Raw genomic sequence first — 14043 nt, 5'->3', positions numbered from 1 at the left:
TCTCTCTCTCTCTCTCTCTCTCTCTCTCTCTCTCTCTCTCTCTCTCTCTAATCGTTATCAAATGGATTTCGAAGACGCATAAACAAGCTATTAATTATTTGCAATTTAAAATCGATTACACTTTTGTAATACTTACGTTACTATGCGAACCAAAATAAATAAAATTATTTTCCTAAGTGGCATCTCATTCCTTTGAGGGGAGAGCCGGATTTGAAATATTGCAATCTTTTTAGTTTCATATATATATATATATATATATATATATATATATATATATATATATATATATATATATATATATATATATATATGCATGTATATACTGTATATTTTAATATTTCAAATCAGCCTCCCTTATTCCAAGAAAGGTGTAAAGATTTAAGTTAATTTAAACACATCACTGATTTGTTCCTAAATTTCTGCAATAGACGAATCTTTACCGTAATAAGAATGGAAATAAAATCAATATGTTATCAATATTTTATCACTGATAAAAGTTGAGACAGGGAGAATGATTACAGAAGCCCACAACGTAGAGAGAGAGAGAGAGAGAGAGAGAGAGAGAGAGAGAGAGAGAGAGAGAGAGAGAGAGAGAGAGAGAGAGAGAGAGAGAGTTATCGGAAGTACAGACTGTACAATCAGTCACAGGTACTGGTTTGAACGTCAGTTTACCAAAGATTGGATTTTCCATTTAAGATCTAATAAACTCTTTGGGCTTATAATAATAATAATAATAATAATAATAATAATAATAATAATAATAATAATAATAATAATAATAATAATAATCAGACATTCTGTCTTGTCCCTAAAAAGAAGCCAAAAGACGTACAGAAAAATATTTTAAGAATCCCTCATTTGGATAACGTCATGGAAGTGAGCGAATCCATGATGAGAGAGAGAGAGAGAGAGAGAGAGAGAGAGAGAGAGAGAGAGAGAGAGAGAGAGAGAGAGAGAGAGAGAGAATCCTTTACCTTACAGATATCCTGATACGATAGGATATTAGGCCACTAACATTTGCGAAAATATAGAAAAAACCTGCACATTTTACAAGTCGAAGACAGAGTAGGACTAGCTAGGCCTATGACACAAGCCATGCTTAGTAATCACGAGACCCCCCGAGCATCCAACACGTAAACAGCAAGAGGAAGGAGATTAAATAGATAAGCAGAGTGGGAACCAACATACCAAATCGATAACTATAGTTTTCCCGTACCCAGTGACCTCTCGTGACCTCTTCGTTCAAGCTTTGCTGAAATGTCACTTCAGTGGGACCTGCCTGTAGTCTGCACGTGTGCTCCAAAGTCCCCTGTTTGAAGGGTTCCTTTTGTTAATTTTTAGGTCTTTCTCTGTTCCTCCATCTAAACACATACGAATTGTAACGTTTTCTTCACTGCCAGTTCTTCCCACACAACCAGACCATCTCATCGTAGTGAACCTACTGTATCCAATCACTTTAATCTCTTGACAATATTTAAGCATCTCCGTGTAAACCTGCTCATCATTTTCTTCGTAAACCTCGTCTACAACGGAAACAGTTTTTCTCAATAATATTTATTTTAATTTCATTAACATTCAACATTTCCCTGTGTGTGTGTGTGTGTGTGTGTGTGTGCACTCAAGCTTCCGTGTGTAGGCTATTTGCGTGCGTATATGAGCGTCAATCAACACAGATTTTCTTTCTAGCAAAACATGTTGTTTTTATGATGCAAAATACTGTTACGTCTGATACCTTGCCGGTGGGGTGTTGGTATACAGGGTGTAGTAGGTGTTGGGGTGTGGGTGTAACTACCCACTTGCAGTGTAAACAACAGATGAAAACAAGCCCCCTTTTGTTTGTTTTTTTTATCTTAAATTTGTGGTGGACAGAAAAAGGAGGGGGGATTTCTTTCGTGTTCCTCTGGTAAACAATTTGTTCTTTAGATAATGCTCTCTCTCTCTCTCTCTCTCTCTCTCTCTCTCTCTCTCTCTCTCTCTCTCGTTGTTCGTCTCATGGTACCAACATGGAAATCACACTTGCTTGGCCTTGGTTTATCAATTGTTATTATTATTATTATTATTATTAAGAAGAAGAAGAAGATGTCAATGTGACACAGGCACTATTTCGTACCCAGTCATCCGACATTCGGGATGGCGCTCGACTCAACCCTCCATCATGGCTGCGGCTTAGGCTTCATGACTAGTTAATGAGGTGGAACCCTGCGTTCGCCTGCAACACAGACGCCCCTATATATTAGGAATGGGGACCGGTGTTTCACTGAGACCCCTCGACATGTCTTGCATGATTCCCATTTTGTTTTAGTTATGCTATTGCTTTAGTCATTACGAATTTTCGAGGTGAAATGAACAGGGGCGCAATGGGGCTCTCATGAAGTGGTGTGTGGTACTATGGCTTCAAAATGAATAAATGAGAGAGAGAGAGAGAGAGAGAGAGAGAGAGAGAGAGAGAGAGAGAGAGAGAGAGAGAGAGAGAGAGAGAGTTTAATTGTGTAGTGTGCATAAGAAATACTTACATGAGAGAGAGAGAGAGAGAGAGAGAGAGAGAGAGAGAGAGAGAGAGAGAGAGAGAGAGTGTGTGCTCACAGTCTCACTCTCACGTAATTTGAATCTTATCAGCGTTATCAGCGGAAATTATTAAAAAAAGCTACGTAATAATTCACATTATTTATATTCTGTTTCTAAAACAAAGACTTTTTACGAAAATTAATAAGCAAATAGAGAAAAGAGAGAAAACGCCATTTCAAGGCTCCTTCTCTCAACTAGTTTCCCGCCAAAACTGGAAATTTTCAGCTAATTTCCACATTTTTGCCCTTAAAAATTTTTTGTCGGGAAGAATGCAAAAATAGATTTTCTAACTCAAATAAATATTGTTGATGCTAAATGACAATAAGCTAGTTATTGCAGGTTTCACAGGAGATAAAAACCGTTGTCTTTTTTCTTAGCTATGAAGTGGAATTTGACGTCACATTCGTGAATTTGGTGTTTATCAAGATATAAAACAAAAATGGAACGTAATTCCCGCTAGGCTAACCCAACAGTCCCTGTTGTACCCGCACCACACCAACACCTCGCCACATAACAACAGAGCTCCTGTTTAAAGTATCTTACGCAAAGGGATTGGAATCCATGGTGCATAATATTTTTGCTTGAGTTTTGCCAAGTTTAGTAATCCTTCGTCTCTTCTAATGTAGTTTCAAGGGATGGCATGATTTTAAAGTGTGTGGGCATTCTTAGATATATCTATAAATGATGTGCTAACTGTAGCCTACTGAACATTGTGTGTGTAAGTGTATTAGCCTAAAGTACATACACACATATATGTGTGTATGTATGTATGTATACATATATACGTATATATATAGAAGAATCCCAAGGGAAACTCCTACGCCATCAACTCCTTACGGGCAGGACGACGAGATGATGGTGTTGGAGTCGTTTTTTATAAAAACTAATGTACCAACACTAAACACCCAATCTTCGTCCACACAACTGTTTATAGCATGACTGCCTGTTTGTTTATTCTCCACGTTCGTTACAGGTTTCTTTCGTTTGTTTATTTTCTCCCTGTCTTTTTAGTCACTTTTTAGCTCTTGCCTTGGTAGGTGTTCCTTTCAAGTTCTTGTTTTAAATTTTTAAAGAAGTTTTTTCCCACTGTATAAGTGACAGTTTAAGTATTTGTCTGTAATTTTCCAGCCTTGAAGATGCATCATGTGATGTGAAACGTTGGCAGAATAAACTTGATCTTGTAAGAGACATGCATGCCTTTACCTCTTCAACCTGAGACGTGTATATATATATATATATATATATATATATATATATATATATATATATATATATATATATATATATATAATTTAAGGAAAGTTTATGAGCATCATAAACCTATGTACCGTGGCGCCAAATACTTCACAAAAGTTCCGTGGCATTCATAGTGCATTCCTCATTTACCTTTGGCAGTACAATGAAAGTTACAGTACTACAGTTTTTCTTAAAGACTAATTAACTGACTGACTGACTGAGAATTTCACTTCATTCCAAGTTGCGCTAGGTCTAATGTTTCGGTTCTTTTTGATAACCATCCGAAGGTTGATACTGTTCTCAACTATCCGGAGGATATATGATTACTCATTTCCTTCACACAGTTTTTTTTTTATATTTATCTATATAGTTTCGTGTTTATCACGTTTTGGTATAATGTCCTAACTTCATGTAAATACACTCTTTAACTTTGCAGATGCTTGCAAAGCAGAATTCCTTTTTAATTATTTTGACAGCATTTGTGTAAGTTATATGTTGGCTTTTCTAAAAGGAGAAAATTTCAGCTTCATTTTGCCAAATGAGTGACAATAGGCAAGGAGGCAAAAATTTGGCCCGTTGAAGGAGAAAAAGACTGATATGCACATGTGATATCTGTGGCCACCTGCAGTTTTCACGTGCAGTTTCTCTCGAAATAATTCTCGCATATTTTTTTTTCTCGCATATCATTAGGTATACATAGTTTCCTTGAATTTTATTTTTTCTCTCACAAACTCTGTCTTCCTTTGAATATATAGATATTGCTAAAGACATCCAACACTGTACAAATAGTGAGACACATCTTATGTACAAATTTTGCCATATACTGCATCATGCAGAAAAAAAGGGCTACCAACCGTTTCTTAACTATCTATCATACGCCACGCAATTATCCATATCGATACCCGCGTTATCGCCATATATAATGATCTCCGCGCAAAAAAACACTCTTTTTAATCTTAAATCAAGTCAAAATCTATAATTTTAGACGTAAGAAGTGTAGTTTTAGAATGTGAACTTTCTTGTAAACAAATGCCATCCCTGCGGCAGGCTTATTCACTGGTTCGTGAAAGTGAAAGGGTTTTCAGTTTACCTGAAATCAATCGGGTTTACGGCTACTTACGTTCATGTAGAGGCTTCGCATACTAAATATTAGTAAGTAGGAACATTTATACCGCCGTATTTAAAATTACAAACCGTGTCCTTACGTAACAACCGAATTTAAGAGGTCCTGAAATCCATCTTGAGGGCTGACGTAAACCCGGACCTTCTTAAGGCGAACATCGCATTAAAAGGGCGTAAGACTTGTCCTTTTAAAGTCGGGTCATTTAGTGCCTTTTACGGGCAATTGGATAAGAGCTTACTGTTATAATGTTGAGTGTTTGGAAGCTGTGACGTGACTGTCACAGGCGCTAGGGGCGAAATAATCGCTGGTACTCGAGTGTGTGGGTACTTCAAGAGACACCGCCCAAATGGTCGTGAAACTTCGGTACAGGACCACAAGGTTAACCTTGAACTCGATATGCTATGTCTTGTCTCTGGGTAGATTATTAAACTAGACTGAATAATCTACTTTTCTTACTATTCAATTGTACTACCAGCTTAAACTTATTAAACTTAATAAAATTCAGCGGTATAGGTACAGGCTGAAGGTTCAGTAGCCTAGATGTAGGGTAGAGTACATTGTATCTGTACAAGAACCACTTAGTCTTTATTTGGTAATTCTAAGTATTAGCTCTGCTCCTGTTTTTACCTTGGAAACTGTTTATTTCTACACTTTTAGGGCATCTGATACTGGTGGTGCATTTGTTTGTTGTCGGCCAAATGGAGTGTCCCTTCGCCGTGTTTAGTACTGGCCCAGGGCGCGGGGCCGGCCGGTACCCATATGTTAACAAGTTATTGCACTTACCAGACGGGACATGAACCGTTCGAAACAGACGTACCCGTGCTCTGTCTCGTTAAGATTGCATATGGAAACCCCTTGTTGGATGGACTTCAGGGGTTAATTACAGGTTAATTACATTCATGCAACAAAAATTGAAGGTAAATCCATAAATAGCAACCAAAAAACTAGAAAAAGTCAAGTTAGAAGGAAATCGCCGCCGCGGAGCTATTACGTAGATCTACCCTTTATTTTTTGCAAAAATTAGTAAGCCTGTATTTAAATTTGGTAGAACTAAGTATTAGCTCCACGTCGGTTATTAGCCTACCTTGGAAATTGATTTTTCTATAGTATTTTGGTTGCTTATCAAGAATTTACAGATATTTTTTGTCGCTTGTGCAATTAACCTCAGAATTTATTATATTTTTGCCATTGTGCATCCGGTGTTATGGGGCCTAGGGAAACTTGGTAAAAAGTGGTTTCCTTCACCGGGGGGTCGGGGCGACTCCGCCCCCCGGCTAAGTAACACAGCCTACTAGGTTAAGTTGGTAGGGTACGTTAAATTAGTATGGTTCCTTTTATAATAGATTTCCTTAGCCAATCCCTTCTTGAGCAAATGGCTCCCTTATGTCTCGTATTCACGGAACCGTTCCATACAGTCCGAGGAGCTAATAATTGGAAATAACTTAAATTTAATTATAAAAAGGCTGATTCTAAACAGGTGTAGGGTAGGCCTAGTCAGATGTTAGATATCTGGTTGGGTTTCTGGTAAAACTATACACTATTACCATAGTGTGATTCCCACCAGTCGCCTACCAGAATATATTGCCTTTTTTTAATGTTTGTCTTTTGTTTGTTTATTATATTTACATGTTCTGTTTATGTTTTTTACATTTAGGCTATCCCCAAGGGGCAGGTACTAAACACGGCACCCATTTTGCACCTAAACTGGTACATACCAAATTAGAGGGGTGCAGTAGCAGTCTGCTGTTTTACCGGGTATTCTGGTAGTTACTAAATTAATTGTCACCTCTTCTGTTATAAATGTTTTTGTAGTTCTTTGTACTTACCCCCCCCCATCAGCCCCAAAGGCAGATAAAAAGTTGATTACTTGGACGCACCTAGCCGGAGAGTACACGCTCCCTAACCTTTCCCCATGCGAAACTGAAGACTACTACCCTGCCCCACTGTTTTGGTAACTACCTGTTTATATGCAAAATGGGCACTATATTTAGTACCAACTCCTTGTGGATGAACATAAAATCATAAAGAAAAGGGTAAATATCTTGACTATAAAAAAAAGACTTACACATATATAAACAAAAATGTAAGGTGGTAAATATTCTGGTCATTGCCTGGCAGGAACCAGGCCGCAGCAGTAGTCTTCAGTTTTCCTTTCCCCTTACGTAAAAGGATATTCAAAACTTAACCTTCAGTACCATGACCAAACCTAGAATGCCATGAGCCATAGAGTGAAATAGAGGAAGGCAGTTCCACCTCTGTAGTCCTCTATGCAAGTTCAGAAGTGTCTCTTTTGGGTTTTTGAAAGTTCGTATGAAGGTTTATTGATCACTGCGAGGTTAACTTCCTGTTTCAACCCCCGCCCCCCCACCTCAGGGAGGTAGTGACATAAGTGCACATCATGTGATGCACTGTATGCATTACTAGAGGTTCTTTGCAGTGTCCCTTCAGCCCCAGCTGCAAATCCTTTCATTCATTTTACTGTAACTCCGTTCATTATCTCTTTCATCCATCTTACTTTCCACCCTCTCCTAACAGTTGTTTCATAGTGCATTTGTAAGGTTTTCCTCCTGTTACACCTTTCAGTGCTGATTGACCTTGTAGTTCCCATGTTTGGCCTTTGGCCTAGGTTTTATATTCCATTCCATTCCTGTTTCAACTAATTGTAAGCATCCATTTGAGGTTATAATGTTGAGTGTACAGCATTGCAATAAATATAATTACTAGTTACAGAATGAAGCAGGTAAAACTTTTTAAGATTTGTTCGTTACCATATAAAAATTCTGTCTTAACAATGTAGCATTTTGTTTTCATTGTATTGATTCATGTAAGTGGTTTTTTAATGAAGTTGGTAAAGAACGAAATTGGGAGTAGTTTGAAAATGTGCGTTACCTTGATGATAAAGGAAAAAGTCAGAGATTTTATTGGATAAAAAAAATAACAACCCTGTTACATATGACATGAAATCTTGAACTTGAAAAAAACAGTAGGAGAAACAAGCTGTTCATGGACTGCTTGTGTGTAAGAATTCCAACACACACCCTTTCAAGAGGTTATGGAGTGCTGAATGCAACATCATCTGTAGATAATGAGACTTAAACAAGAGTCCCAAAGTCTTGCTACATTAGTCTATTTGACAAAAACAGTAACTTGCCTTGATTGTTTGGTAAGGGAAAAAGGCCAATATGACCATAATTAAATCATTTTGTTACTGAATTCAGAACTAGAGAGAAATTAATATGTCACATATGAACCATTTGTTGGATCCAGTATTATGGAAAACTGAAGAGGCCACACTGTCTGGCATATGAATAGTACACAAACTAGTAAAATGGGTAGAAGAACTGATTTGAGTAAAATTGAATTACCCTTAGACTTCAGAGATGGAAGAAAAAGCCAGTTTGCTTTTTGTTGTATATTGTATACAAAACGCCATATGGTTTTTATATCAAGGGTAATACTAATTACCGTAAAGTATCTTTAAAATTTGGTATGTTATGCTTGTATTAGGTCACAGATTTTATTGAGATTGATGCAGATGGGAAGCTGTTTTGAATGATACTCCACTTTATTTACTGTTGTCATTTGTTGAGGAAAGCTATTTTGACTGATGCTATATTTAATGTACCCACTTTGTTTTCCTTGTCTGGTATCGTGGAAGGCAGCAACGAAAAGATATGGAGGATGAGAATTTTTCATGTTTTTTCATAGTTACATAATTCATAATCTGATTAGAGCAAGATACTAAAACTTTAACAGACTTATTATCTTTCCAGGTCTGCACTTGTATAGTTATGATAAGCTAAGTCCAACGTGAACATGGCAATGTATGGAGACAATGTTCGTTCTCCACTGGAGCAGGTCTGGAGGCAGTTCGTTCCCCAGGGCTATGACCAGGCATTGCGGAATGCCTTCTACAATGTCGCTGCTGTTGTGTTTGTGGTTTGTGTCGGCGCAGCTGCTTGGTCGGTTTATATGATATTTCAGGTAAGGAAAGACCTGTTTTTAGTTCACTGAAATATTCAAATAAAGAAAATTCAGATAAAGTAATTTTGATTATAAAAGTTGGCTTTTGCTGGCATGATTTAGAAAAGTGACTTATAGTATAACCAGGAACTACAGGTTATTTAGATAAATAATATCAACGACTGACGCTAGTTTTGACAAGAAGATATAATACAGTACTGAGGAATTACAAAGGAATTACAGTTTAGGCAAAAATTTCATTCAGTTTTTTATTTCAACAAATTCACCTCTTTACAGCCGTTTGTGAAGCCACTGCTGTGGGCAGTATTATGTGGGTCATTGCTTCATCCAGCCAAACACATTGTCACCTCATGGACAAGGGGGTGGTTATTGGAAGTCCATTCAGCTGGCAGTCTCCTCTCAATGTCCATAGCCCTCCTTCCTCTTAGACTTCTCGATACTATTTCAGAGATTGTGGGCAGGTAATTATTACTTTTTTTTATATGCCCTCATACATTTGGTTATGTAAACTTTTGTAGTTGGTATTTTGCTGTGTTTTTAAAATTGCTCTTCATCATTATGGTCAGTATTCTCCGTTTGTAATTCAGTAGCAGGAGCAAATAGGAGAACGTTATGCAGTGGTTAAACCAAAATTTTCTTAAATATGACCATATTGTCCTATGTTGAATATTCGTTGTTTTAGAAAGTATTTTATATGTATGTAGGCTAGCGTTTCACCATTGAATCTACCTCTGTAAAGAATCAGGAAAATGGCAATTGTTTTAAAGTCAGCAGTGAACCAGTGTGTGCCAAACATACTAACTCTCTTTAAGTTTTCTTCACTAAAACTTATTTCCTCCTTCCTCAATGATTTCCTTTGGAGGATATTCAAACCTTGTTTTCTTCCCCTGCACAGTGCACCTGTGAGTAAGGAAGTAAATTCCGTTATTGCTCTTGTCTCGAAATGACAGAGCTTCTTAAGCACAACATATCAAGGGGTTGTTCTGTGTGACTGACTCCCAGGGGTTGTTCTGTGTGACTGACTCCCAGGGGTTGTTCTGTGTGGCCGACTCCTAGTCTAGTTTCTTTTCTTAATCCAGTAAAGAGGAAAAACATCATAAGCTAAAATGGTCTCTCTGTGCCTTAGTAATATTGCTGCCTGCCCTCTTAATTTGACTGATGACACTGTATTTTCCTCAGCAAGGAATCTGAAAATTTCTATATGAAGTTTGTGTTTGATATGGAGACTAATACACATTTTTAAGACATTTTTGGTTTTTAATTCACATTTATTAATAAAGTCAGTTGTAGTGACATGGATAAGTTTAGTTTTGTTATTAATGAAGAAGCAAGGTAGATCTGAAGTATATTAGAATTCTGTAGAATAATGCACAAGCAATTACAGTTTTTGATAGGGGTAAGGCCTTCATTGTCAACAACATATGAACGTGCATTGAACGTGATGACCAGTGCAGTGCCTTTTTCAGTATGTGGGAAGTAGCAGGCTGAAAACTGAGATTAATCTAAGTTGAATTAGATAAAAGTAATAAGAAATTATTTCCTGCAATATCTATTTTATAATTTGTGGTTCCCATTTTGATCTTAGTATTGCTGAGTTAGGAGCAACTAAAGTTTGACTTGGTTCAGTTTTTCATTAACAAAATTTTGTAACAGGTTTGTGGTGCAGCATGTACGGAGTGTCATAACGGTAACTGTCATATTACCAGTTGTATATATCATCATTCATCACACACCCAGCTTCTTGTCAAGCTTAGCGTATACAGTAATTTCCACGATCTTCTACATCATATCGACCATTGTTTCTATAGCGTCTTCGAATGGCTACATAGTAAGTACACTGTATGTTTTATTAGTGCTTATTTTGTTTCAACTACTACATTTTCATTTTTTATTTTATTTTTGAGCAGATACAGTTAGAGTATTTTGTTATACCTTCCAAACATTGAATAATGTTGACCCATAATTATGTTACCTTTTTCACTTCTAAGAGGATATCTCTTTGAGCTTTAGGGTGTTACATATTTGCTATGCTGTTGGTCTCTCAGTCACTGAAGTTGGGTAACGTAGGGTCAGGTCAGTATTTGAATGGAAGATCACAAGTTATTGCTAGATGCTGCTAACTTCATTGCTGCATGACCAGCATTTGTTTATTATTTAGTCAGTGGCATTCTTCTTTAAGATACAAGTCATTCTGAGCTACTTTTCACCCAATTTGATTTGTGTTGGAGGGACTTTGATTAAAGATTCTAGACAAGCAGTATGCTTAAATGTGTCATTTTTATAGTTGTAATAAATATCATAACTTAGGTATTGGGCCAGTCATACTTGGTCTCACTTGCAGAATGTTATGGACCATTACTAGAGAGTTTTGTAGCTAATAGTGTAAAATTAGCAGGCATAGATTTCTCTCTCTGGTTATTCCTTATTAACTACATGTGTCAGTCTAGAAGTACACCAGTAAAGCAGTCTTTCCAAAATTAGCAAGGTTTTACAAATTCTGTTAAGTCAGCTGGTCATCAACAACTGGCCTTGACAGGAGTAGGCAGGGAAGGGTAGATGGGTGCTGTATGTGATAACCAGCCGTATGGTCAAGCATCGTCGCACCACCAGCTAGTGCATCTCATATGACGGGTCCTGTGTGTGGGAAGTAGAAAGCCGTATGTTGACTAGGTAACAGAGTACTCAGAAGATGAAGTTTGTGCTCGAATGGTGGCTAGCTTTCATTGGTGGTTGCTCACCCAAGTAGTGTACTACTGACAAGACCCAGTGTTGCTTAGTATCATGCTGAGAAAAGGATTAGGTGGTCAAGTAGACTTTGGCAGGTTTTGTCAAATAATTCTACCAAAAGTTACAGTAAACATTCTAAGGTGTAACTCTAATTGCTCTGTATACTGTATATATTGTAGGTCAAGAAATATACTGTATACAGAATTTTATGTAGAAAAACTGATGTCAGGGTACACGTGTTATCGAATCAAAATCTTCACAGGTGCTAACGTTAGTGCTTGGATATGTGATAGCAGTTGTGTTCTTCTGGTCAGGTAACACATCTCGTACTTTAAGCAAAATGAGCCTCGCTGTGTGGGTTATTGCTGCTGCTGGAATTTCAGGTGAGTAATTGTTATCATGCTAACTTTTATGATTGATACACCATTCGTGACCTGACAAACGCTACCGTTCCATAAAAAATTTGCAGTTTGAGATCCATTGTCACAGTAAAGTTTTGTAACAAGGCCACTGAGTCATTTATCTAGATTCAGAGAAGTTGTACGTAAATGAGATTGAAAATTGGAGTACAGTCAAGGTGAAGAGGTTGGACAGTAAGGGGGGAAGGAAATTAGAGAGAATGAGTGAAGTGAAAGGCAGAAAATAATGCAAGTGGGGTGAAAGGAATGCTACAAAGGCCTTTAATGCTGTGCATAGTGTGCTTCACAAAGCACTCTTTAAACAGTACCCACTCTCCTCATCTTACTGGCTGCCCTTGGAGGAAGAGCCTGTGCTGGCATGAGGCTGACGTAATCTAAAACAACCTATTGGAGAGTGAACCCCATAGGAAAAGTACCCCTTTCATTGTCTTGGATGGCATACTGTAGGTTTGTTATAGAGTCCCTTTAGCCCTAAGTCTACTGCTCTTTGCCATTTAATTTATCAGTATTTCTTTTCCACCTTTCACTTAAGAAAAAAACCCCTTGGATGATCTTGTGAGAGTTCAGAAATGAGATTTAATTAACATAATCATAAGTTGAGGTATCACTCAGGTGGGAAGGAATTAAAGGAAATATTAAAAATTGGAGACAGGGCAAATGGTAATTTTTTAAATTAATCTGACGACTGTATTATGATAGCTGTATTTCCCGCATTGTGCAGTAGGACGATAGTGTGTGAAAAGTAAAAAAAAAAAAAGATAATAAGATCGTTTAGTTTGAACTGTCTATTCACTCATCCCTTTTGGGTGGTTTGAGCGTCAATAGTTTTCTGTTCAGCTTTTTCTCTGCCGCCGACCTGCGAGGACGCATTGGAGAGTGTATATGGGATTTGGTTAATGAGTAGGTCATTTTTGGAATGTGGTTTGATTTTTCTTTTTTCTTTTTTTGTTTTTTTCTTTTATAGGATGTCATCCAAAGAGGAAAGAAAAGTCGTTTCGTGCCTGTAAGGTGAGAGGGTGCAATACCCGGCTTTACTCTTCAGTTTATGACGGTCACAACATGTAGGAACAAGGATTGTTCTTTTAACAATCACTTGTGACAATGTTTATTTAAAGTACAGGCAGTTCCTGGTGTACGAGGGGGGTTCCATTCCTACATTGTGTCGTAAACCAAAAAATCGTCAAATCGTCAAAAATCCAAAGAAAACCGTACTTTTAATGCTTTTAGTGCATAGAAAACGATGTGAACTGCATTTTTATTGAGTTTTTCATCAAAAAAACCTTCAAATTTTTATTATTCTGCCATTTTGGAGCCATATTTCTTCCATCGGATCAGCATTGTAAGCGTCGTAACCCCGGAACATGCGTCGTAGACCAGGAAATAATTTCTGATGAATATATTTGAAAAGCGTCGTAACCTCGGAACGTCGTAAGCAAGACCCGTCGTAAACTGGGAACTGCCTGTATAAGCAGAGGCAAGAAGCAGATAAGCACAGACACTACCCTACTTACGAACTTTCAACCTACAAACTTTCAGGTGTACGAACAGACAGGGTCGCAAGTTAAAACTGCGTTAGGAGCACTCCCGTTTGCCACTCGCAAGTTCAAATTTTGCTCTGGGTGCCTATTCTGCTAGTGAGAATGTTTGCAAAGAACAGAGGAACATGAGGAACAATTAGAACCTGTTCCTTTCACCCTTTCCCTTATTTTCCTGAGTATTCTTGTGATTAACTACAGTCCGACCTCTATAAACCGGCCTCCTTAGGACCAGGCCATAGCTGGACCACAGAAAATCCCAGATGACAGAAATCACCCATAAAAAATCTGCATGTAAACAAAGTCTTGCAAGCTCATTCCACATATATATTGTTGTTATCAAAAACTTCTTTTGGCACCTTTCAGTGTTTTCTGACACTGCAAACATTTCTAACTTTTGTTTTCAGCAAAATGAGTTTGACCCCGCAAAGGTTGATACACCGAAAGATATCCA

The 14043-nt window shown here is 37.6% G+C and overlaps 1 protein-coding gene across 12 annotated transcripts in view; it reads left to right on the top strand.

Annotated features, from left to right (window-relative positions):
- Window positions 1–3020: 3020 nt before the first annotated feature.
- The window catches only part of LOC136855079 (transmembrane protein 245), a 67623-nt gene continuing 56600 nt past the window's right edge, over window positions 3021–14043 (top strand). For 4 of the 12 annotated variants that reach the window (XM_067131873.1, XM_067131877.1, XM_067131868.1 and 1 more), the window contains exons 1-5: window positions 4806–4953; window positions 8698–8908; window positions 9185–9369; window positions 10562–10736; window positions 11898–12018. In XM_067131873.1, the coding sequence (XP_066987974.1) occupies window positions 8741–8908; window positions 9185–9369; window positions 10562–10736; window positions 11898–12018 (649 nt within the window). In that variant the 5' untranslated portion in view covers window positions 4806–4953; window positions 8698–8740. Of the gene's footprint in view, window positions 3130–4805; window positions 4954–5029; window positions 5303–8697; window positions 8909–9184; window positions 9370–10561; window positions 10737–11897; window positions 12019–14043 lie in introns of those variants that run through there. The other 8 variants (XM_067131874.1, XM_067131878.1, XM_067131871.1 and 5 more) reach the window with 5 other exon arrangements.

The sequence above is a fragment of the Macrobrachium rosenbergii genome, chromosome 30, assembly GCF_040412425.1.
Source record: "Macrobrachium rosenbergii isolate ZJJX-2024 chromosome 30, ASM4041242v1, whole genome shotgun sequence".
NCBI classification, from domain to species: domain Eukaryota; kingdom Metazoa; phylum Arthropoda; class Malacostraca; order Decapoda; family Palaemonidae; genus Macrobrachium; species Macrobrachium rosenbergii.
This window is presented reverse-complemented; position numbering and strand designations above follow the sequence as displayed.